This window comes from Mus pahari, chromosome 4, assembly GCF_900095145.1.
Source record: "Mus pahari chromosome 4, PAHARI_EIJ_v1.1, whole genome shotgun sequence".
In the NCBI taxonomy this organism is placed as follows: domain Eukaryota; kingdom Metazoa; phylum Chordata; class Mammalia; order Rodentia; family Muridae; genus Mus; species Mus pahari.
The window spans coordinates 79,095,912-79,120,737 of record NC_034593.1 but is presented as its reverse complement, the minus strand read 5'-3'; the positions used below and the strand labels follow the sequence as shown (position 1 = coordinate 79,120,737).

General features: G+C 47.8%; 2 protein-coding genes and 1 long non-coding RNA gene across 4 annotated transcripts in view; 1 reads left to right on the top strand and 2 right to left on the bottom strand.

The window, feature by feature from the left end:
• Arhgef2 (Rho/Rac guanine nucleotide exchange factor 2) overlaps positions 1 to 18,327 on the bottom strand; it is a 58,356-nt gene extending 40,029 nt beyond the window's left edge. The window contains exons 1-3 of one of the 2 annotated variants that reach the window (XM_029537334.1): positions 18,191 to 18,327; positions 5,972 to 6,258; positions 4,124 to 4,268 (exon numbers count right to left, since the gene is read on the bottom strand). In XM_029537334.1, coding sequence (XP_029393194.1) covers positions 4,124 to 4,268; positions 5,972 to 6,237 — 411 coding nt within the window. In that variant the 5' untranslated portion in view covers positions 6,238 to 6,258; positions 18,191 to 18,327. The remainder of the gene's footprint in view (positions 1 to 4,123; positions 4,269 to 5,971; positions 6,259 to 18,190) is intronic. The other variant, XM_029537333.1, reaches the window with a different exon arrangement.
• Positions 18,328 to 18,902: 575 nt separating this feature from the next.
• LOC115063808 lies at positions 18,903 to 22,723 on the top strand. Its single transcript, XR_003843668.1, has 4 exons — positions 18,903 to 19,204; positions 19,890 to 20,001; positions 21,476 to 21,522; positions 22,517 to 22,723. It is a non-coding gene; the product is annotated as an uncharacterized LOC115063808 (long non-coding RNA).
• A 350-nt stretch (positions 22,724 to 23,073) lies between these two features.
• Positions 23,074 to 24,826, bottom strand: part of Ssr2 (signal sequence receptor subunit 2) — an 8,134-nt gene continuing 6,381 nt past the window's right edge. The window contains exons 5-6 of the mRNA XM_021196187.1: positions 24,567 to 24,644; positions 23,074 to 23,604 (exon numbers count right to left, since the gene is read on the bottom strand). Of these exons, the coding sequence (XP_021051846.1) occupies positions 23,494 to 23,604; positions 24,567 to 24,644 (189 nt within the window). The 3' untranslated portion in view covers positions 23,074 to 23,493. The remainder of the gene's footprint in view (positions 23,605 to 24,566; positions 24,645 to 24,826) is intronic.

The window sequence follows — 24,826 nt, the reverse complement described above, 5'->3', positions numbered from 1 at the left end:
AATCGAATTTCTGAGTTCAAGGTCAGCCTGGTCTACAGAGTGAGTTCCAGGACAGCCAGGGCTACACAGAGAAACCCTGTCTCAGAAAAAAAAAAAAAAAAAAAAACCAAAGTGGCCAGACAGCGGTGGTACACGCCTTTATTTCCAGCACTTGGGAGGTAGAGGCAGGTGAATCTCTGTGAATCTGAGGCCAGCCTGGTCTACAGAGGTAGTTCCAGAACAGTTAGGGCTGTACACACACACACAAAAAAAACCTTATCTAGAAAAACAAAAAATAACAAACACAGCAAGGGCTGGTGCAGGTCATGTGTCATGTGTCAAGATGGCACCTGGGTCTCATCCCTGTAACCCATGGAACGGTGGAAGGGAAAACGAACCTCACAGAGTTGTGCGCTGTCCTCTATGAGTGAGCCTTGGTATGCTTCCCATAATAATAAACTTACAGGGGAAAAGTACAGGGTTAAGGATGTAGGGATGTAGTTCAGTCAGTAGAGTGCCAGCTTGGCAGAACCAAAGCCCTGGCTTCCATCCCTCGGACCACAGGGAACTGGCAAGTGCTACATGCCTATAGTTTCAGCACTTGAAAGGTAGAGCCTGGAAGAACAGGTCATCGTCTACTACACAGACTTCCAACCTAGTCTGGGCTACGTCAGACCCTGTCTCAAAAAGGAACTATAAATAAAATATGAAATGAGTGACTCTAATGATTGCAACAACACAAAGATTAAATGAGTGTTGCTTTTAAGCTATGTTGTTGGGACTGAGGGTACACCCATGTAAATTTTAGTACACAGGAAGTGTAGGCAGGAAGATTACAAGCTTGAAGTCAGCTTAGACTCTGTCTTAAACAGAACAAAGAAAAAGAAGAATCTAGAAAATTTTATAAAATGTCATCATTGCTTTAAAATTCAGCCATACACCTGGCAGTGGTGGTTCAGTCTTTAATCCCAGCACTCGGGAGGCAGAGGCAGGCAGATTTCTGAGTTCAAGGCTAGCCTGGTCTACATAGGGAGTTCTAGAACAGCCAGGGCTATACAGAGAAACCCTGATTCAAAAAATGAAAATAAAAAATAAATAGATAGATGGATAGATAGATAAATAAAATTCAGCCATGAAAACATATTACATTGTCAGTAAATATATACATTTCTGTTTCAAAAAAACAATTTTTATAAAGGGGAATGATAAAATTTATCATGATATTACCTATGGTGGGAAGGAAATGAAGAAAACAGAGGGTGCCATCCAGTCTCATTAGACACATTCTTAAAAAGAAAGAGAGAGAGAGAGAGAGAGAGAGAGAGAGAGAGAGAGAGAGAGAAGGAAAGAAGGAAAGAGGGAAAGAAAAAGAAAGGAAGGAAGGAAGGAAGGAAGGAAGGAAGGAAGGAAGGAGAGGAAGACCATGTCAGCAGTCAGCAGGGATGAAGATATTGATGATGTTGTAAGTCTTAGGAAGTATTTTTGTTTGTTTTGGTTTTGTTACTTATAAATCTCACCTTTTTTTCTTTTTCTTTTTTTTTTTTTTTTTTCGAGACAGGGTTTCTCTGTGTAGCCCTGGCTGTCCTGGAACTCACTTTGTAGACCAGGCTGGCCTCGAACTCAGAAATCCACCTGCCCCTGCCTCCTCCCAAGTGCTGGGATTAAAAGCATGCGCCACCACGCCCGGCTTAAATCTCATATTAAAAAAACAAAAACAAAACAAAACAAAACAACAACAACAACAACAAAACAAAGCCAGAGTTAGGGGTGGTTGTTCATGCCTGTGATCTCTATGCTTAAGAGTCATTGGGACAGGGCTGGTGAGATGGCTCAGTGGGTAAGAGCACCTGACTGCTCTTCCAAAGGTCTGGAGTTCAAATCCCAGCAACCACATGGTGGCTCATAACCATCCATAACAAGATCTGATGCCCTCTTCTGGAGTGTCTGAAGTTACAGTGTACTTACATAGAATAAATAAATAAATCTTTTTTAAAAAAAAAGTCATTGGGACCAAGGGGACTTTCGGGATAACATTTGAAATGTAAATAAAGAAAATATCTAATAAAAAACTGGGGATAAAAAAAAAAAGAATCAGGACAAGCTGCACAAATTGGAGGTGAGCCTGGTCCACATGTCAAGTTTCAGACCAGCTAAGCCTACATAGTCTTAAGAAACAAAAGCAAAACAGAAAAAGTGCATTGTGTGCCTGTGACCCCAGTGACCCCAGAACTGAAGAGGCAAAGGCAGGAGGAGTGAAGGGGGTCAGCCTGGGCACGGCACGTCAGTACCCACCAGGAATAAAATAGAATAAAATAGATAAACTCAAAGGCAAAGGGAAAATAGAAGAGAATCCATTGCTGCGGTGAGCTGGAGAGCAAGTTGTAGTTTAGGACGTCAGAGCTGCAGGGATGGCTGTGTGGTCACTGCTTTGCAAGTGAGAGAGACAGAAATTCAGATGCCAGAAACCAGTCAGGCATTGGCTGCATGCACCTGCGTATGAACGCATGCATGCGTGGACACACACACACACACACACACACAGACACAGACACAGACACACACTGTAAATTCCTTTACAGTGTGAAAAGGTCAATTGTGGAAAGAGATTGTGCTTATATAAATATCTGCCTGCAGCCCCTGTCTAGCCCTCGTGAGTCAGACTTTTGATCTGCAGGCTCTGGAGGAGCACCACAAAAAGTAAAAACAAGAACCCCAAACACTAAGGCAAGGGGACTATTAGAGATCAGATGGAGGGGGGGAGGACACAATAAACAGGGAGAAGAAATCACAGTACTAAAACAAACGGGCTAAGTCATATGACGGGAGAGAGGGCCTGGGCAAAAGAGGAAGAGAATCAGAAGAGAAAAACTATTTCCCAAAGTCACGTTACATGCCTGCCATGTTATGTGCCAGCCTCCCGGGCTGGGCAGCCTCATGTGTTTCTTCTAAGAGCGGCGACTGTGAGGCAGTTTTATCTCTGATATGGAGGGAGAGGAGATGGATCCACCAGCTGCTAAGTGAGGAAGATCTAGGAGTTGAGAGTTTGCTCTTTCTGTTTTCTCACTTAAAAATGGGTGGGGGGAGCCAGGCATGGTGGTTCGTGCCTTTAATCCCATCACTTGGGAGGCAGAGGCAGGCGGATTTCTGAGTTTGAGGCCAGCCTGGTCTACAAAGTGAGTTCCAGGACAGCCAGGGCTACACAGAGAAACCCTATCTCGAAAAATTTAAAAAAAAAAAAAAATGGGTGGGGGAGGTGGTCAGGGGAGAAAATCTTGAGAGATGTGGGTAGAGAAAAATAGGAGATGGAATAAGATGGGGTCCTTCTACTCTCCTGAAAGGCTGGGCACCAAAGCTTCCTCTGAGCCTTTCTTTCACACCTATGAGACTCAAGCAGTGAGGGTCACATTAGGGCTCTTGGACATCTGGGGTTTGAGCTCGCTGCAGGGGTTGGAGGGGATCTTCATCCGTGAGGCTTGTCGCTGAGACTAGCTTACAAAGCCAGGGGGTTCTCACAAGCCTGTGTGTCCTCCGTGGTCCTTAGATTCTGAGACAGCACTCTCCACAGCTGAGCAATGGCTGGGTCCTGACTACCTCCCTCTTCCCAGGGCCCTCCTTTATTTCTGGGGATCAAACACAGGCCCTCACCCTTGTTATACAGTGACCACAGCAGTCACCTACATCTAGGCTCTGTATCCTTTTGCAATTGCGATTCCTATTAAACTCTTGTTAGAGAGTTACTGAGTCTTTCAGGGTACCAGATGCCTAGTTTATTTCCACAGATAAATGCAGTTCTAACTCTGGGAACTGTAGGGTCCACAGAAAGAAGTGGTCATAGCCTCCAGAGGCATAGGGGACTTAAAACGGGGAGGGGACATAAATACCCGCATCAATACAGAGAGACAGACATAGAAATGAAGAAACAATGTTACAGAAAGAGACAGAGGCAGGCTACCAAGCAACCAGGACAGCGCATACAGACAGGGAAGCAGACAGAGGGCCACAGAAGATAGATTCAGATGAGCGCAGATGGAGCCCGAGCCAGGTCCGGGCACAGAGAGACTCAGCAGCTGATGGAACAGAAGAGTACAGAGTGGTTGCTGGCAGGGAAGGATCAGGAGGGGGAGCTGGGGTCTATCTGTCATACCCGGTGAAAGGGTTGGCCACTCTGCTGCTCCTGCCCCTGCTGCTGCTCCTGATGCTGAGCTCCCAGAGGGGTGCCCAATTCCTCGAGGCTCTGTAGAAAGGGGGCTTCCTGGGAGCCTGGGCATTCCGATGACTGCAGCCTCCTCCTGAAACACACATTGCCACCACAACCCTTGTAGCCAGTAGTCAGTGATGGGCACCAGGAACGAACAGTTCCTCAGCCCAGCCCTGTTGTTTGCCCCCCAGCCCAGCCCTTCCTGTTAGCCTAGGCACACACAACTCAGATCCAAACTAAGGCTCGGCTCTGACACAGTTGGCTTCGGACAAGAGCGGCCCCTGCTGGTACAAAGGTAGTACTACCCTCCAGAAAGGACGGAGGGGCAGGGCAAGCTGAAGTCTCCTTGTTTGGTGTCAGGTGACAACATCTTTCACTCAGCTACGGGAAAGCCAGCGCTCCATCCCTCTGCACCCGAGGCACAGAATTAATGTGGTGACAATGAGACACCCAAAGAATCTAGGGAGACGTCACAAAAGACACTCAAACTGTAGGCAGACGTCACAAAAGACACTCAAGCCAGCCTTGTGGGAAGATACTGCTGTTCTCCCAGTTCCCACAAAACCAGCATTGGAACAAAGTCCCAGGACCATCTTCCTCACTCAGCAACACCTCCCACCCCCCTACCCCCTAACCCCCCCCCCCCCCCACCCCCCACTCCCACCCCACCCCCCACTCCCACCCCACCCCCCACTCCCACCCCACCCCCCACCCCCCGCCTCTGTCCCTGCTCATGCCCAACAGCTGAAGAATGTTGAACCACTCACCAGAGGTAAGGGCGTGTCTAAGAAGACCATGCCCTTGTCAAGAGACTACCCTTGCTGGTAGCTGGGGGTGGGGTGGGGGGTGGGCTGGACTCACATGGACTCATGTGAACAACCCCCTCCCCGACCTTCTCTTTTTTAACTTCCTCTATTTGGGGGAAGTGGTCAGGGATTTTCCAGGAGACAGGGAAGGCATGGGCCCCTCTCCCCATGCCTGCTAAGAATGTGCCGACCTCTGAGGGAGGGCAGCTGTCCCCAGCCAAGCAGGGTGGCCCGTCTCTATCATCTCAGTACATGAGAGAGACCAGCCTGGGCTACCTGAAGCTCTGTCTCAAAAATAAACAAAAACCGACTGACAAACTAATAAACCGAAAACTCCTGATGTTTCCGGCTGCAGCTTTGTCCAGTCTGAAGCCAGCAGCGTGGCAGGCACCTGGGGAAACAGTGCCCAGTGCCCACTTCCATCAAGAAGCCTCTTAAAGCCGGGCGCACGCCTTTAATCCAGCACTCGGGAGGCAGATTGTTGAGTTTGAGGCCAGCCTGGTCTACAAAGTGAGTTCCAGGACAGCCAGGGCTACACAGAGAAACCCTGTCTGGAAAAAACAAAAAAAAAAAAAAAAGCCTCTTGAAGTTCTCTGGACCTATTTCCCGTCTGTAGAATGAAGAGGCTAGATTATATGATCTCCAAGTTGTCTTTGTTTTTGTTGTTGTTGCTCCGTGGTGTGGGGCTGTGGAACTCAGATGGTGCCCACCCGGTTCTCCTCCCCAGCCCACCTGCCGGTGCCATCCATGGAAATGAGTGTCGCTGTGGAGAGCCCTGTTTTAGAAGCTCCGTCTTTCCCAAGCTTCTTCACAGGCTGGGCTGTGATTCCCCAGGAGAATCTCCACTCGGTTCATCCCTCAGAGATCCTTGTCTCTCCAGAGAGATGGGTGGCAGCAGGGCAATGACACCAGCATGTGCCTTTCTGAACACTCTTCCCAAGGTCTAGAGATGGGCAAGGGAGGGTCAGGAGGTGCCCTAGGGACTCACCTGCTTATTGGGTCCTGGAACTCCTTGCCAGGCCCCCAACTGTGTCTTTTGAAGGAGTCACTAGCGTGACTACGGGCACGGAAAGCCCCGGAACGTCTAAGGAGTGATGTATGGAAGCCATCCTTGTTGTCCTCCTGGTTCTCCTCCCTCCCCTCCACTTCCTCCAGGTGTTCTCTGGATTCGACAGCAGCTGGGCAGCACTGAGGGAGGCCATGAGGCACTGGGTCTTCACCTATGAAGGACTCCCCTGGAACCGATCTGTTCATGGAAGGTACACGGAGGCAGCCCTGAATCCAGAAGAAAGACAAGGTGAGCAGAGTTCTGGAAGCCAGCATGGTGCTACAGGCCTGTGATTCTCATCCTTCAGGAGGTTCAGGGGGTGGCCCTGAGTTGGGGTCAGGCTATACTGGCTTGAATGTTGAGTTTCATAGTTTGTGCTAAGAGTGAGGCTGTGTCTTTTACTTCTTTTTTTTTTAAGTTTTATTTACTTTTTAAAGATTTATTTATTTTATGTATATGAGTATTATGTTTCCTTTTTCTTTTCTTTTGTTTGTTTTTGGTTGGTTTCTCTGTGTAGCCCTGACTGTCCTAGAACTAGCTCTGCAGACCAGGCTGGCCTTGAACATAGAAATCTGCCTCCCTCTGTCTCCCAAGTGCTGGGATTAAAGGCATGTGCCACCACTGCCCGGCTAGTGTTCTGCTTTCATGCATGCTAGAAGAGGTAACCAGATTCCATTACAAATGGTTGTGAACCATCATGTGGTTGCTGGGAATTGAACTCACAACCTCTAGAAGAGATGCCAGTGCTCTTAACCGATGAACCATCTCTCCAGCCTGAGGCCCCTGTCTTTTAAAGAAATAAAGAAGCTGGGTGTGGGTAGCACATACTTTTCATCCCAGCACTCTAAAAACAGGCAGGCTGATCTTTGTAAATTTGAGACTAGGCTGGTCTACGTAGCAAGTTCTAGGCTAGCCAGAACTACAGAAAGAAAGAAAAGAGCCTGGAATGGAGTTGTCTCCATAGCTACGCCACTGAGCATCTCCTACCTCTCACTTTGCTGAGGCAGAGTCAGAGAATGTCTGCCTCGGGGTCCTGAGGTCTGCTGCATGCAAGGTCAAGTCTAGAACTTGGCTTTTCTAGCTCTTTATCCAGTGTTCTTTCCAGTGAAGGGAGCCTGGCTGGCAGGGGCCACTTAGGAGGCAGACGGGAAAACCCAGAGTTCAAGGCCACCGTGCTCACTAAAGCAAGTTGAAAGCTAAAGTGCACGGTGAAACCTTGTTTCAGAATGAAAACTGTAAAGAGATGTTTGCTCATTACTCCTTTTCATGGAGCATCTATATAGAAGAAAGCCATGCTAAGAAAAGCAGATACTGTAGATACCGAGTCTGTCCTTAGGTGTGTGTGTGTGTGTGTGTGTGTGTGTGTGTGTGTGTGTGTGTGTGTGTGTGTGTAAGCATGTGCTCGCAAATGCTGCAAGAGAAATTTTATCAAGTCTTTGGCCAGGATGGGTAAGGCAGTGCACATGTTTCCAGCCCTCAGGAGGCAGAGGCAAACCTCTGGGCGTTCAAGAAGCGCCTGATCTACATAGTAAGTTCCAGGACAGACAAAAACCAACCAAACAAACAAACAAAAAATCAGAACCAAAACCAACAACACAGCGGAAATAAAAAAAAACAAAACAAAAAACCAACTTTTGTCTACCAGTGGGTCAGCACACATTACTAACTGGGAGTCTCCAGAAAGCAAAACAGGAGACACGGGTTGACTTTGAGTGGGGCTACAGTCTAGTCAAGAGGATAGAAAAGCTACTAGGTTGGTAATGTAATGGAAAAAGGTCCTGTGTGGGCCTGGTGAGGTGGCTTGCTGGGTAAAGGCACTTGTCTGCAAGCCTGACTCCCTGAGTTCAATGCCTGGATCCTACAGTGGACGCAGGGAACAGACTTCCGAAAGTCCTCTGACCTCCGCGCGTGTGCTGTGGAATGGGTTGGCAAACAAGTGGGCGCATATTATTATTTGTGCATGTGTGGCTCGGTGTGCTTGAAGAGGTCAGAGGACACCTTCCAGGAGTTGGTTCTCCCTTTGTTCTCTTCTTTGCTCCCTCCCACCTTCCCCAGACTGCTTTCCTCAGGAAATGGCTGAAGGGACAAGGAAGCAGACACTGAGGTCACATCAAGTCACATCTCTGTTTCCGGTGACACATGTAGGAGATTCTAAAACAGGCGCTTGAAATGAAGTAACAGAGCAGGAAAAAACACTAAGCTCTCCCTGACTTATTTATCTTCCTGACCTCTTACTGCCCTGGACTGTCTCCACTTCTCTGATGACTTCATTGACTAAGCTGCTCACCAATGACTAACAACTAGGGGGAGAACTTTAAGTAGATGCAGCAGGGGGCGCTGTCGCTCAAAGCCAGCCCCATGCTTCTTTCCGGTGTAACTGGTTTAATTGGGTTTACAAGTACAACCTTGCTAAGCTGGAATGGTCTTGGGCTTCTGTTACTGTCTCCCCCTCCCCCCCCCCCTTTCTCCTCTCTTTTGTCTTAGAAAATTCAAGAATGGCATTCCTCACTGTGGTGGTTTCAATGAAAATAGCCTCTATAGACTCCCATATTTGCGTGTTTGGTTCCCAGTTGGTGAAACTGTTTTGGGAAAGAATAATGCGTGGGGCCTTGTTGGAGAGGACTGGGGATAGGTTTAAGGTTTCCAAAACCATCACCAGCCCCAGTGTCTCCCCACCTCCTCTCTTGGTCTCCTGCCTGTGAATCAAACATAAACTCCCAGCGACTGCTCCAGTGCCCCCTTGAATGCTTTCTTTTATAAGTCGCCTCAATCATGCTGGCTCCTCACAGAAATAGAATCATGATTAAGACACTAAGGGCCCAGCACTCAGGAGGCAGAGGCAGGTGGATTTCTGAGTTCGAGGCCAGCCTGGTCTACAGAGTGATTTCCAGGACAGCCAGGGCTACACAGAGAAACCCTGTCAAAAAAAAAAAAAAAAGACACTAAGGGCCTAGCCAGGGGGCAGGGGGATGGGATGACAACATTCCTTTAATCCCAGCACTCAGGAGGCATAGGCCTTCTGAGACATCTCTGTGAATTTGAGGCCAGCCTGGTCTACAGAGCAAGTTCCAAGACAGCCCGAACTACACAGCCTGTCTTGAACCCCCCCCCCCCAAAAAAAAGATATCTACCCACTTATCCAGCGAGAATGTCAAGGATGCTAAGATATTGATGATAGCTGGGCACAGAGGTGCTCACCTTCCCCCCACCCCCACCCCCACCCCCCGCACTAGAAGCAGAGGCCATTTTGGTCTGCATAGAGAGTAACAGGGAAGCCAGGGCCACATAGACCCTTTCTCAGAGAGAGAGAGAGAGAGAGAGAGAGAGAGAGAGAGAGAGAGAGAATGAGAGCAACACGCATCATGCAGTAACATAACTAGCAGGCTAGGAACACTTTCTACTGTTGCCACTGCTATGTTAGTTAGGGCTCCCTGGAATGAAGATTGAAAAAGACAGAAGCAGAAATAGCCATTGTGTAAGGTGACCCACTGTTTTATCTTAGGACAAAAAGAGAGAGAAAATAAAGTCAAGGTCAGACACTAACACCGCTGTGTGCCAAGTTATCAGGAAGAAGAGAAAAGAACAGTCTAATGCTCAGAGCCCTGGAAGGGAGGAGGTGGGAGGGGTCCTTTAGGATAGGTCATGGCAAACCTTAGGTGACAAGACCATATCTGTCCTCTTAACATCTACAGTGCTGGATGTCAAGCCCAAGGGCTCACACATGCCAGGAAAATGTTCGACCACTCAGCCACATTCCTAGATTTTGGGTTTTAAGACAGGATCTCGCTATGTATTCCAAGTATTTCGAGAATTCATGAAAACTCACCTGTCTTAGCCTCTAGACTACTGCAACTATTTGTTTTTGCAATATATTATTTTTTTTACTGTGTAGCCCTGGCTAGCCTTGAATTCACAGAGATCCACCTGTCTGCCTCCTGAGTGCTGGGATTAAAGGCATGTGCCATCATCTCCCAACTAGTTGCTGCTCTTATTATTATTATTATTAATTTTTAGATATTTATTTATTATATGTAAGTACACTGTAGCTGTCTTCAGACACTCCAGAAGAGGGGGTCAGATCTTGTTACAGATGGTTGTGAGCCACCATGTGGTTGCTGGGATTTGAACTCAGGACCTTTGGAAAAGCAGTCTGTGCTCTTACCCGCTGAGCCATCTCTCCAGCCCCCTGTTGTTGCTGTTTACTTTCTGTGTATGGATATTCTGCCTGCCTACATGTTCCCTTCAGAGACTGGAAGATCAGGTTCCCCTAAGTCTAGAGTTATATATGGTGATAAGCCACCACCATGTGGGTGCCGAGAATCAATCTGGGCTTCCAGTAAGAGCACCCAGTGCTCTCCACCACAGTCATGCAGCCCCATGTTTTCTGAGATGGTTTCTCTATATAGCACAGGGTGTGCTGGAACTTGCTAAGTAGACAGGGATGACCTCGAACTCACAGAGATCTACCTGCCCTTGCCTCCTGAGTGCTGAAATTAAAGGGTGTTCCTCTATGCCTGGTGTCTTTTTAAAAATGTATCATACATAAATGGTGTTTTGTTAGCATGTACATCTGAACCCCAGAAGACTACATCAGATCCCATGAGACTGTAGTGATAGACGGTTGTGAGCTGCCATGTGGGTGCTGGGAATTGAACTCACACCCTCTGGAAGAACAGCCATGCTCTTAATTACCGAGGCATCTCTCCAGCTCCTCCAGGTATATTTTTATTTTTATTTTTTATTATTATTAGTGGTACTAGTAGTGTTTTTTTTTATTAGAAAATTTCTTTATTTACATTTCAAATGTTATCCCATGTCCTGGTTTCCCCTCCAAAACCCCCCCTATCCCATCCCCCATACCCCCTGCTCACCAACCCACCCACTCCTGCTTCCTGGCCCTGGCATTCCCCTACACTGGGGCATAGAGCCTTCACAGGACCAAGGGCCTCTCTTCCCATTGATGACCGACAAGGCCATCCTCTGCTACATGTGCAGCTAGAGCCATGAGTCTCTCCGTGTGTACTCTCTGGTTGGTGGTTTAGTTCCTAGGAACTCTGTAGATACTGGTTAGTTCATATTGTTGTTCCTTCTATGGGGCTGCAAACCTCTTCAGCTCCTTGGGTCCTTTCTCTGACTCCTCCATTGGGGACCCTGTGCTCAGTCCAATGAATGAATGGCTCTGAGCTACTATATTTGTCAGTATTATTATTGTTGTTGTTGTTGTTGGAGGTGTGGAGTCAGAAGAGGACACTGTTGACCTAGCTCTCTCCCTCACCTTCCCATGGGGGCCGGGCGTCTCCAGGCTTGTCCACCAGGCGTCTTTACCCATGAAACCATCTTTCTGGCCTGCTTGATTTTTGTTTTTTCTTTTGTTTTTTTTGTTTGTTTGTTTGTTTGTTTTGTTTTTTCGAGACAGGGTTTCTCTGTAGCAAGTGCCTCCACTCCTATTAACTTAACTCAATGGGCCTGTCTTTAGTTTTAAGTTGCATTGTGATTATTTTGTGTCTATGTTCGCATGAGAGTGGAAGAGACCATGCAAGGGGGTGTGACACAGCACACATGTGGAGCTCAGAGGATGGTTTTGGAAATTGCTTCTCTTTGCCACCATGTGGGAGGGCACACAGGTCACTTAGCTTGGCACTAAGACCTGCCAGGGCACCTCACTGCTCCTCATCTCTTAAAGAAATACTTCTTTATTTCTATTTTATGCAGATGACTGTTTCTCCTGCATAGATGGATGTGCCCCATGTGTGTGTGGTGAGTATGGAGGCCAGAAGAGAGCACTGGACCCAGGGAACTAGAATGGTAGATAGATGCAAACTACTACCATGTGAGTACCTGGAACCTGAACTTCCGCAGGATCGGCAAATATTCCAACTGCCGAAACACCACCCCAGCTGCCCTCAGTCCCACCTCGTCTTTTTTAAATAGTTTGAAAAAAATTAAAAAGAAGGCATTGTGGCTGGAGAGATGGCTCAGTGGTTAAGAGCACTGACTGCTCTTCCAGAGGTCCTGAGTTCAATTCCCAGCAACCACATGGTGGCTCACAACCATCTGTAATGGGATCTAATGACCTCTTCTGGTGTGTCTGAAGACAGGTACAGTGTACTTAGATAAAAATAAATCTTTAGGCATGCAGGGCCAGAGAGAATGGGACAGACTGGAGTGAACAACCTGCATTCCCAGTAACCACATGATGGCTCAGAGTCATCAGTACAGCTACAGTGTACTCATACATAAAATAAATCTTTTTTTTTTTTTTTTTGGTTTTTCGAGACAGGGTTTCTCTGTGTAGCCCTGGCTGTTCTGGAACTAACTCTGTAGACCAGGCTGGCCTCGAACTCAGAAATTCGCCTGCCTCTGCCTCCTGAGTGCTGGGATTAAAGGCGTGTGCCACCACTCCCGTCTAAATCTTTTTTTTAAAAAAATAAAAAGAGATTGAAGTTGGACTTCCAGGTGTATGCTTGTAACCCCAGCACTTGAGAGGCTAAGAAGAAAGGACTGTCACTAGCTTCCGGTCAGGGTCAGCCTGGGCTACACAGTGACAGAGGGACTGCAAAGCTAACTCAGTGTCTAAGAGAATTCACTCCTCTTGCAAAGGACCTACTTCACAACTGTCTGTAACTCTAGTTCCAGGGGATCTGCCCTCTTTTGACTCTGCAGGCAACCAGGCATGTACATAATACACTGACATATATGCAGGAAAGCACTCACACACACAAAATAAAAATAATAAAACCTCCAAAAAGAACAAACAAACCAAAAAACAAACAAGCAATAAAATAAAAAGTGCACAGATCTTGAGGAACAACATTTGGGTTGACCTCTGACCTTCATACACACAGGAACACATATGTATACACACACATACACACACACATACACATGAACAAAAGTTTAGGGTCATTCTCAACTACACTGAGTTATATAGGTAACCAATGTGGTATATATAGGACCATGTTTCTCTCTCTCTCTCTCTCTCTCTACATATATATATATACACATATATGTATATATATACTTACATATATACATATATGTATATATATATACTTATATACATATATGTATATATATAATATATATATATACTTCAATACTCATAGGGTTTTTTTTAACATGCTCACTCATTTGCATATTGTCAGCAGAGTTGATTGTTATGACAGAGACCATATGGCTCACAAGCCTAAAATATTTTTTCCTTTGTCTTTATTTAAAAAGCTTTTAAGATCTGCTATGTACCAATCAGGCATTCTGCAACAGTTTTGGGGAGGAGACATTGATAACCCCAACATACCCACTTCCTAAATATCACCCAGAGCCCACAGAGAAGTCCACTTGGGGGTGTCCAGCAACCAGACATTTTCCTCTCTCTTTCACCCCTGGATTTGTCGGCATGCCAGAGCTTCAGTTGCTTGCTCAAAGCCACACACATGTAGTTGACTGGAGGTGGTGGGACTGCAAAGCTGACCCATCACACTGTCAAGACTGTACTTTCTGAAACCAGAACAGAAGCTCCTGAATAGAGCAAGTGAAGTCACTCACCTCCCACCCAACTTCAGAACCAAGCCATCAGGGCCAGGTGGCTCAGTGGGTAGATTGCTCACGGCCAACAGCCCATCCCCAGGCCCCACAAGGTTTAGGACAGTCACCCTCTGACATTCATGTGCACCTTATCATGTGCTCCTAATAAATGAATAAGTATACATTTAAAGTGAAAATAATAACAAATGGCTGCGGAGGCCACCCAGTGGCTAAAGATCCTTGTCACCAAGACTGTTGACTTGAGTTCAGGGTCACACTCACACAAATCAGTTATAACAGTCTTTTTTTTTTAAAGCCTGAGGAGGGGCTGGAGTGGTGAAGGGCACTGGTGGCTCTTACAGAGGACCCAGGTTTGCTTCCTGGCACCCACATGGTGGCTCGCAACCATTTACAACTCTAATTCCAGGGGATATGACATTCTCTTCTGAACATCTCAGGCTCAAGGCATACAGGTGGCTCACATAGGTATATGCAGACAAAACATCCATACACATAAATGAATAAAGGAAGGAAGAAAGAAAGGAAGAAAGAAAAGAAAAGAAAAGAAAAGAAAGGAAGGAAGGAAGGAAGGAAGGAAGGAAGGAAGGAAGAAAGAAAGAAAGAAAGAAAGAAAGAAAGAAAGAAAGAAAGAAAGAAAGAAAGAATAAATGAATGAATGAATGAATGTTGGGTAGGCCTGGTAGTGCTTGCCTTTGATCCTGCACTTGGGACCCAGAGGCAGGTGGATTTCTGTGAGTTTCAAGAGGGCCAGGACTACAAAGTAAGACCCTACCTAAAACCAAACAAAACAGAACAAAAAACAAAAAGCAAAACCCACACAAATAAAAACTTAAAAATCTAAATACAGTGTTGTGAAGCAGGTCCTGGTTCTGCTAGCTGACAGTTTCAGGAGAGGACCTACTAGTTAGTAGCTGTCACCAGCAAGGATTACAGTAAATTTTTCAGAAACCAATTTATTTGAGACAAGGTCTCCCTTTGTGGCCTTGATTGGCCCCAGACTGGTCTGAAGAGGATCTTGCATTTGCATGCCTCCTGCCTAGACCTCCTGAGAGCTGGGACTGCAGGTATGCAGCTGTGTGCCAGCAGGTATGCAGCTGTGTGCCAGGCCTGGAGTATGTGGTGCTGGGGATCGAAATTCAGGGTTCTGATAGGCTAAGCCAGAACTCTCCACACTGAGCTACACCCCCAGCCCCTGAAGCCTGGAACTTCATTTCCTGTGTCTGGCTCTGGGATTCTGAATCTCTAGGGTGGAGGGATAATAGTGAAGAAAACCTAGAAAATCCAAGCAATAAAGATTGAGGAAGGTCAGGGGGTTGAGGCACATCTTCAATCTCAGGGCTTAGAAGGCAGAGGCAGGTAAACCTCTGTGAATTCGAGGGCAGACTGAGTGAGCTACACAGAAAAATGCAGGCCAGCCAAGGCCACAGACATCTGGTCAGTCACAGAAAAATTCTGGCTCTACAGAAAAATTTTAATGGTTCAAAATTTAATCTCTCCTCTGTTCTCTCATAGAAAGTAAACCAAGAGGGCTTGTGAGACAGCTCAGCAGGGGAAGGTCTGCTGGCCATCAGGCCAGAGGATCTGAATTTAGTTTTAGGACCCACATGGCAGAACAGAACTGATCTCCAAAAGCTGTCCTCTGACCTCCACGAGTGTGCCAAGGTACCTCCACATTCTCTCTCTCTCTCTCTCTCTCTCTCTCTCTCTCACACACACACACACACACACACACACACACTCGCACGCACACACACACACAAACACACACGCGCGCGCGCACGCACGCGCACACACACACTAAACATAAAAGAGAAAGGCAAACCATTGACCTACTTTTTGTCAACCTGACAAAAGCCAAAGGGAACCTCAATTGAGAAAATGTCTCCACGAGACTGACTGGCCTGTGGGGCATTTTCCTGATAAATGATTAATCCAAGTGGGTCTAGCCCAATAGGTGAAAAGCAGAATGAGCAAGCTGGGTTTGTCATGGCCTTTGCTTTAGTTCCTGCATCCAAGTTCCTACCCAGACTCCTCTGCAAGATGTACCCACTGTAAGCTGTAAGAGGAACCCTTTCTCCCCCAGGGTGCTTACAGCTATGGTGTTTATCACCGCAACAAAAGACCTAAGACAGCCATGAGCCCGACAGTGACAGTGAGAAGTAGGGTTAGAACAGAGCTGGTGGCCAGGCATGGTGGCGCACACCTTTAATCCCAGCACTTGGGAGGCAGAGGCAGGTGAATTTCTGAGTTCGAGGCCAGCCTGGTCTACAGAGTGAGTTCCAGAACAGAGCTGGTTTTAGCGTCAGGAAGACCCCAGTACTGTACTTCCTCTCTGATCCTGTCCGTGGGACCACTCATCTATGGCAGGAACGTTGTCTTCCCAGTCTGTCTGCCTTGACTGAGTGCCCGGTGTTCTGCATCTCTCTGACTTTCCTGTCAGTTGCTGGAGAAGAGAACAATACAAGTCCCAAAATGCAAAATGCAAAATACAAAATGCAAAGAGAAGAGGCTGGAGAGATGGCTCAGTGGTTAAGAGCACTGACTGCTTTTCCAGAGGTCCTGAGTTCAATTCCCAGCAACCACATGGTGGCTCATAACCATCTGTAATGGGATCTCACGCCCTCTTCTGGTGCACATGAAGACATCGACAGTGTACTCACATGCATAAAATAAATTAAATCTTAAACAAAAAGAGAATCAGCTGTGCACTACCACACCCTGGTCATAGTTGAAAGAAGTCAACACTCAGCGCAATATAAAAGAAAGCCGCCGGGAGTGGTGGCACATGCCTCTAATCCCAGCACTTGGGAGGCAGAGGCAGGTGGATTTCTGAGTTCGAGGCTAGCCTGGTCTACAGAGTGAGTTCCAGGACAGCCAGGGCTACAGAGAAACCCTGTCTCAAAAAACCAAATAAAGGAAAAAAAAAAGAGAGAAGGAGGTGGGGGGAAGGGTAAAGAAGATCCATTCATCCAGCAACCAGTACTGTAAACTGTAACATACACTAAGACAGAGATAAGAATCCAGAAGGAGGGCTGGTGAGATGGCTCAGTGGGTAAGAGCACCCGACTGCTCTTCCGAAGGTCCGGAGTTCAAATCCCAGCAACCACATGGTGCCTCACAACCATCTGTAACAAGACTGTCTGAAGACAGCTACAGTGTACTTACATATAATAAATAAATCTTAAAAAAAAAAAAAAACAGAAGGAGCCGGGCGTGGTGGCGCAAGCCTTTAATCCCAGCACTCGGGAGGCAGAGGCCAGCCTGGTCTACAAAGTGAGTTCCAGGACAACCAGGGTTACACAGAGAAACCCTGTCTCGAAAAACCAAAAACAACAAAAAGAACCCAGAAGGATAATACATCAATGCGAAGATGGCCAGATTCTTATGTGGCCAAAACCCATTTACCTAGTTCAGCTTCTGTGGCCAGTCTGAACAGGCATTTCCCTGCAGCGGTGGCCCATAGAGCAATTATTGCCTTTACTGTTAGGAGATTCCAGAAGTTCCAAGCATCCCCAGACCCTAATCCAACCACACACTCTGCTAAGTCTAAGTCACCGGGCAGGCATCTCAACACCACCCCGCCCCTCTCCTCTGTGACACTCGAGGCTCATGTACCAGTCCGGAATTTTGCTGTTTCCTGTTTCCAAAGGTGATTCTCAGCTTTGTTTGTTTGAATTTAAGGATTCTGTCTTCTTCCCCACTGCACCCCACCCTGGGCTTGTGACTGTCTGCTTCTTTATAGGAGCCCTGGGTCCTAGTCCAGTAAGCAATACGTAGGATAAGGAAGCAAAGACCTGTCAAATGCAGCCAATCCTCGACTCTCCACCGGTTTCTCAGCAGGCACTGTGGGATCTGTGCCAAAAGGGTGGGGCAAGAGAAGGTCTGAAGTTCAGAGGGACATCTAAGGAGACTTTGGCCAGGGTGACACAGGAAATTAACCTGGCAGATGCCAGGAAATGCTAAAGTAGCTGGTAGGGTGGGTAAACCCTAATAGGACAGTGGGACAGTCTAGACTCTGGAAGAGCTTGGCTTCAGGAACGAATGATTGGTCCTGAGATTGCTTTGTGGCTTACAGAGGTGCAGGGTTCCAGTTCCAACACCGTAGGATAAAAATGAGAGTGGAGTTTTTCTTTGCTTTTGTTCTTAATGACAACACGACAGAGTTGGATGCCAAATGAACTTGACTTTGAAACCTAGTCCGACAACTTACATCTTAATTGACATAGGTTAGTTATCTAAATCCTTTAAACTTTGTACTTAATACAAGGATCGAGTATGTTAACCCTATAAGATTCTAAAGATTAAAAAAGAAAACATAAAAAGAATTCATCAACATACACTGTGTTCATTGATCACTGGCTGTTATTGTGACTCTTTACTTTCCTATTTGCATACATGCATGCATATACACATATGTGCACACATACACATAGCATCTATACACACACATACACTGCCCCCTAATCAGAAATGGGAAATGAAAGTAAGATGCTGGTGCGGAGCCTTGCGTCCTCTTGCTACTTCCTGGGTGCTGAGGGGCTCCTAGACATCCCTGGTTCCTGGGGAATGTGCATTTACCAAGCAAGGACCCAGGAAGGGGAGGAAGAGACTCACCAGACGTCCCGAGGGTGGGAAACCTGTTCTGGCCCTCAGCTGGTGACTTCAATATGGGCACAAGTCCTGCTTCAGGCAGCCCCTCTAAAGGTCTATCCGGGCACCTCGGTGGGGGTGCCTCTCTCTCAGTCCCTCTACAGGAACTGTTCATGGTCCAGAAGTTTGCATAGGGGCCAGGGGGCACTCGTTCCAGTGCTGACCAGCTGCCTCTTCAACTGCTCAAGCCCTTCCCTTCCCCACCCTACTTCAAACACCCTAGACAGTTCTGTGGCCAGGCCTTTAACCCTTTTGGTGCCACTGCCCTGCTCCAAGTGTTCCCTGAACAAAGGGTGGCCACAGGACTCTGTCTACTGTGGAAACAGGTGTGGGGAACCAGGCTGGGGTCCCCCAGAGGGGAGAGGATGTGGGACCCTGACAACTAGGGAACTTTTAGCTTCCCTCTAATGGGACAAGGGGAAGCTGGGGGTGGAAAGGGGAACATCAGCCTAGGGCAGGGGTCACAGCTGGAGTCCTACTTAACAGCAGGGTCCTCCATCCTCTCATATTAGGCTTAAACCCTGTGCTTTGGTCCCTTTAAGAGGCAGGTTACAGTAGGAGGAGAGGTTACAGTGGGAGGAGAGGTTGTATTTATTTGTGCTGCAATTGCACAGGAAGGGAGATTACAGGCAGCTACAGGTGAGGAGGGCCCTAGCTCTGACAGCAACAGGGTGACCAGCAACTCAGCCAACATGCCCACACACAGCATGGCTTGTTTTGGAGACCAAGCAGCAGGATATTTGACCAGCTCCTCCACCCTTTCCTTGGTAACAACTTGAGGGGGTGTGGACTCAACCCTTGCCAGGGCAGAGGGCAGCTTGGCACAGCTGGGACTTGTGGAGGTGCCCGTGGCTACTGGAAAGGGCTCGATGGGAGATTTGCTGTCTCTGACCGCGTAATTTACAGAGCTGTGGACAAGCTGCTGTGTGCTCCCTTCATCCCTTATCTGTAAAGTGGGGCAGCAAACGGGAAGTACGGGTATGTAGTCGCCACTTAGTAAGTATGATGTGGGTCAGTGTGGTGGCACACAGCACTCTGGGACAAGGCGGACTTGGGGTATCTAGTGAGTTCAGACTAGTCTTATCTATAGAGAGACAAGTTTTCAGACTCTTGTCTCAAAAACAGTTAAGTAAAAAATAGGCTAGCCTGCCATCTGCTGGTGATCTTTGGATAAGCCCATTTACGTTGTCCTTCATGACCTTTTGAATAAAGCAAACAAATTAATGTCTTCTGATCAGCTAGCCTTTGCTCTGAGGTCCTTGCTGTGGGGAAGGGGGAAGGCAGCTGTTTTCAGAGGGAAGGGTATATCGATATACCCTTCCCTACATGCCCCAACCAAATGTGAGAAAGGGACAGTGATTTGCTTTTCCCTGAGAACACAGGAGAGATGCTCGTGCCCTCTTAGTGGGGAGGACGCCGTGGTGGAAATCCACATTAAACAATCTTCATGAGGATGCAAGCTCCAAGAAGGGGATTGCTAGAGGCCAACGCTGAGTGGCCACCTAGGGGCTGGGATCCCCGCTGTCCTGATATGTGGTCACTGTTACCTTCCATGCTCCAGCTGCGCTCTCTGGGAGACTAACTTCCGGTCCCTCCACTGAGCTGCCCCTGCTCTCCCTGCACGGTAGGTAAGCAAGCCCTCCTACTCCCCCACTTTCTTCAGGTCTGGAGGCCTGGATGTGAAGGAAGCAGCAATGGAAGCAGCTGGCTCCCTCTGGTACCTAGCTGAGCGGAGATGGGATGCTGTGGGAGTACTCGAGGACTGTCTGCAGAAGGTAGAAGAGACCTAGTACCTGCTGGCTCCAGGGTTGCTAGCTAGCCTTCTAGGGTGGAGCCCCCATTTGGACACCCAATCTGCAGGGCAATTAGGGGGTTGCTCACCTTCCTCCTCTTCTCACAGATCTGCATACGACCTGATTCAGGGTTCACACCTTCGAGGGTGTGTGTGTGTGTGTGTGTGTGTGTGTGTCAAGGAGCATCAAGGAGCCCTGTTGGCAGTCATCCTATCTGATAGCCTCAAGGTGATGAGAGCAGTGCTGAAGCCAACTATTTCAGCTAAGCCTGTCTACAGGCTTCAGGAGTGCTTACATTCTCCCCAGCCACTGCTGAAGGGAGGCTCGAATTCCACCCTGACTCCAAGGCAGCTGATCTCTTGAGAGATGAAGTACCTAGTCTGGCCTCTTTTTCAAAGGACCCACGACATCCACTGCCTTCACCACATTTATCATCTGTGAGCTCCCGTTTCATCTCCTCTCCCGCCAGTGCCAGTTTATACAATGATGATCTATACAAGGAAAAGGACCGAGAGCGCCCCTGCCTTCTAGAAGGAGATCACCTAGAGTGAATGCGGAGAAACAGCTTGATGTCACCTGCCCAAGTCCATCTAGTTGTGGGCAGGAGAACCCTCCTCCTGTGACTTAACTCTCTAACTCCAGGAGAAAGCACACATGGGAAACAGGGCTTCCCTCTCTGAAAGGGAAGGGCTCAGTACCAGACAAGAGCCTCCCTATCAAATGCACTCCAGACTTGGCACACCCCTACACCTGCTCACCCAGCCTGAGCATTCCCGGGTTCCCACCAGAACATAAGGAACAAGAACCATCATCTTTCTTGCTTTCTGACCTGGCTGGCGCTGGCATGTCCAAGCTGCAGGGCCTGAAGGAAGGATGTGAGTTGCCTAAGGGCCACCCCATTGGGAGCTTCCCGTTGCCTCCAAGTCCTTTTCATCTTTCAGGGACCCAGAGGCTCCCAAGGCCAGGGAAAGGAAAGGTTAAACCGGTTAGGCAGGGGAGCTGAGGAGCGGAAACTTGGTAGCAGAAACAAAGCCAGTGTTTGTTGGGTTCCCCTCCTGCCTGGGAGGCCTTTCTCAGACCACGGCATTCCTGCGTTGGACAGAGTCAGTTTACAGTGGCTGTAAAGTGGAGAAGCCACTGTCAGCCAACTCTGTAAAAGCCAAAGCTACTTTCCCCACTGGCTACTAGAGGATCCAGTGCAGCAGGAAACCCAGCACTTCTCCCTGGCCTGAAAAGAAAGCATTGCTAGGCATTTGGCTCAGGCCTTTAATCTCAGCTCTCAGGAGGCAGAGGCAGGGGGATCTCTGTGAGTCTGAGGCCAGCCTGGTCCACAGAGTTTCAAGACAGCAATAAGAAGACTCCATCTCAACACACACACACACACACACACACACACACACACACACACACACTCAAAAGAAGTCATTTCCTTTAATAATTTTTTTTTTTTTTTTAGCAATTTCAAGAGCCTTTATTTAAGCCAACATCAGATAGAGTCTCAAGGTAAGTTCTGTTGCAGCAAAACCAAGTTTTTTTTTTTTCTTTTTTTTAAAGATTTATTTATTTATTATATGTAAGTACACTGTAGCTATCTTCAGACACTCCAGAAGAGGGCGTCAGATCTTGTTACAGATGGTTATGAGCCACCATGTGGTTGCTGGGATTTGAACTCTGCACCTTTGGAAGAGCAGTCGGGTGCTCTTACCCACCGAGCCATCTCACCAGCCCTTTTTTTTTTTTTTTCCCTTAAAAAAAGATTTATTGCGGGGAAGGGGCGGCGCATGCCTTTAATCCCAGCACTTGGGAGGCAGAGGCAGATGGATTTCTGAGTTCGAGGCCAGCCTGGTCTACAGAGTGAGTTCCAGGATAGCCAGGGNTACACAGAGAAACCCTGTCTCGAAAAAAGAAACAAAAAAAGATTTATTTATTTTATGTATGAGTACACTGTCGATGTACAGATGGTTGTGAGCCTTCATGTGGTTTTTGGGAATTGAATTTAGGACCTCTGCTTGCTCCGGTCGGCCCTGCTCACAAGTCCCTGATTGCCCCAACCCAAAGATTTAATTATTATAAACAAGTACACTTTTGTTGTCTTCAGACGCACCAGAAGAGGGCATCAGATCTCATTACGGGTGGTTGTGAGACACCATGTGGTTGCTGGGATTTGAACTCAGGACCTTCGGAAGAGCAGTGTTCCTACCCGTTGAGCCATCTCACCAGTCCCCTTTAATAACTTTTATTTATGGGTATATGTGCAGGTGCCTGCAGAGGTCATAAAAGGGTGTTAGATCCACTATCGCATGAGTTAAAGGCCACCTGACATAGATGCGAGTTTCTGAATTTGGGTCCTCTGCAAGAGCAGTATGTACCTTGCTGCTGAGCCATCTCTCCAGTCCTAGAGCTGCCATTTAGTTTTTTAAAACTTAATTTTAAAAACTATGTATGAGTTTTTGTTTGTTTTTTTTTTTCCTGCATGTATCTCTGTGTATCAATCAAGCACCTGGTTCCAGCAGAGTCTAGAAGAGGCCACTGGATTCCTTGGAATTAGAGGTGTGAACCACCACACTGGGAATAGAACCCAAATCCAACAGAACAGCTAGTGCTCTTAACCATCTCTTCCACCCCTAGAAACCCCCCACTTAGAGCAGTGGCTCTCAACCTTCCTAATGCTGTGACCCTTTAATACAGTTCCTCATGTGGTGGTGACCCCCAACCATAAGGTTATTCTCATTGCTACTTCATAACTGCAATTTTGCCACTGTTATGAGTTGTAAATACCTGATATTTGACCCCTGTGAAAGGGTCCTTTGACCCCCAGGTTGAGAACCACTGAGTTAGACTAGTGGGCTAGAAAGGCCAGTAAATAGACCAGGACCATCTCCAGTCTTGGAGAGCCATGAGCACAGGGGTTCAAAAGGAATCAGGCACATCTCTGGGAATAGCCCACACTTCAAGGCCAAGAAAGCCCCCTGGCTGACCCATAGCCCAGGAGCTGGAGCTTCAAAACCTGGGCTGCAAACTGACTTGTCTGTTGACGCAAGACAAACACATAGGTATGGCATTTGTTTTTATTAGAAAATCCATTTGGTAAGTGCCCCTAATCTAGGCAGGGCCTGTGTAGCCCCCATAATCCTCTACCCTCTTGAGAGGAGCTGCCAGGGAATGGGGGTGTCAGACAGTGTCCAAAGGGCCCCTCCTGGACCCCAAAGAGTTCACACTGCTAATAATATACCAACAGCACCTGGTGGGACCCTCAAGCCCCGAAGTTGTGGCTAAGGGCTGTCCTGTCTATATGGCTTCAGTGACAACAGGGAGGGAGGCCCTCTGGAACCTCCAGGCCTGCCCCTTGCATTCTAGTTGAGTTTGGGATAAGATTCAGGACGAAATAGCCATGGGCCAAGAGAACACATTTGACACCCTCTGGAGTCTAGAAAAACCTGGTTTCTTGGGAGAGAAGGGCCAAGGAAGCTGCATTCAGTTCTTCTTGGGTTTGGGAGTATCGTATTTCCTCTTGCTGGAATACCACAGGAGCAGGGGGATGCCTATGGAGGGCAAGGTCATGACTCCAAAGGCTGCCCAGTCCAGCTGTGGAGGAAAACAAGGGCTTGCTTAGGAGTCTGGATACAGATGCAGGAGGGAAAAGGAAGGAGGGAATGGTCCCATGGGATGGGAAGGGAGCAGCAGGGCCCAGGATGTAAACAGGACTTTGCCAGCCTCTCCCTCAGACAACATGGCTTTCTATAACTAGTCTCCTTTCAAGCTGTGCAGCCAAGTCTCACCTCACTCAAATTATACATAGTGTTTGAGAAGGGGGATGCCCTAAGAGGGGATGTCTTGACCTTAGGCTATCTCCTTCATACTCCACCTTCCATCCTTGTTAAATACTTGTCATTCCAGGCTCACACCCAGCCTTGAGTCAATCTGAGCTGTTCTCAATCTGAGTCTCTCCTCCCTCAGCTCCTCTTTGCCTGGCTGAATCCTCTCTGGACTCAAAGTCTGAATAGGTGGTGTTGACTACAGCCCCACCAGGGTCCAGTGTAAGGCCTGCCTGACCAGAGCTCCCCTCCCATGCCTTACTGAGTCCCGTATACCATACCATCAGGGGAATTTTGTTGCTCCTGCATCTCTGCAGTCAAGCCGGTTGCAAACTGACTAAATGGTTGCTGAGGAACCCCTCATGCCCCTGCCTTCATTTTCCACGAAGTGCTGGGATAGAACCCAGGGCCCTGGCCATACAGGGCAGACAAACCATGCTACATACTCAGCCCCCAGGCCACCTGATGGGACAGACTGTGTATCATTTAGAGCTTTGAATGAATTAAATTCCCTCATTCAGTGTTTAGTCAGCTCTGAAAAATTCTCTCCAAACTCCAGCCAGGTGCTGTATAACACTCAACTATCCCAAAACTTGGTGACCCCCACCAAGTTTTGGTGACTCTATTGGGGCCTCCAAGTGACACAGAACTCTAAGTCAGGCATCTCTATACTAAAGGCTGAGCAGAAGGGAGGCCCAGGGTTTGGCAATGGCAGACACTAGGAATGCTTACGAAATGGGGAGAGAATCTCCGGTCAAACTCCCGCTGGGCGAGGATCCCTCCCTGTCCAGGGGCGCTGCTGGAGCCGAGCTGGAGAAGAAAAAGCCGTTAAGGCAAGCTTCGACATCACCTCCTGCCGGGTGTGGCGGCGCAGGCCTTTAATCCCAGCACTGGGGAGGCAGAGGCAGGCAGATTTCTGAGTTCGAGGCCAGTCTGGTCTACAGAATGAGTTCCAGGACAGCCAGGGCTAAACAGAGAAACCCTGTCTTGAA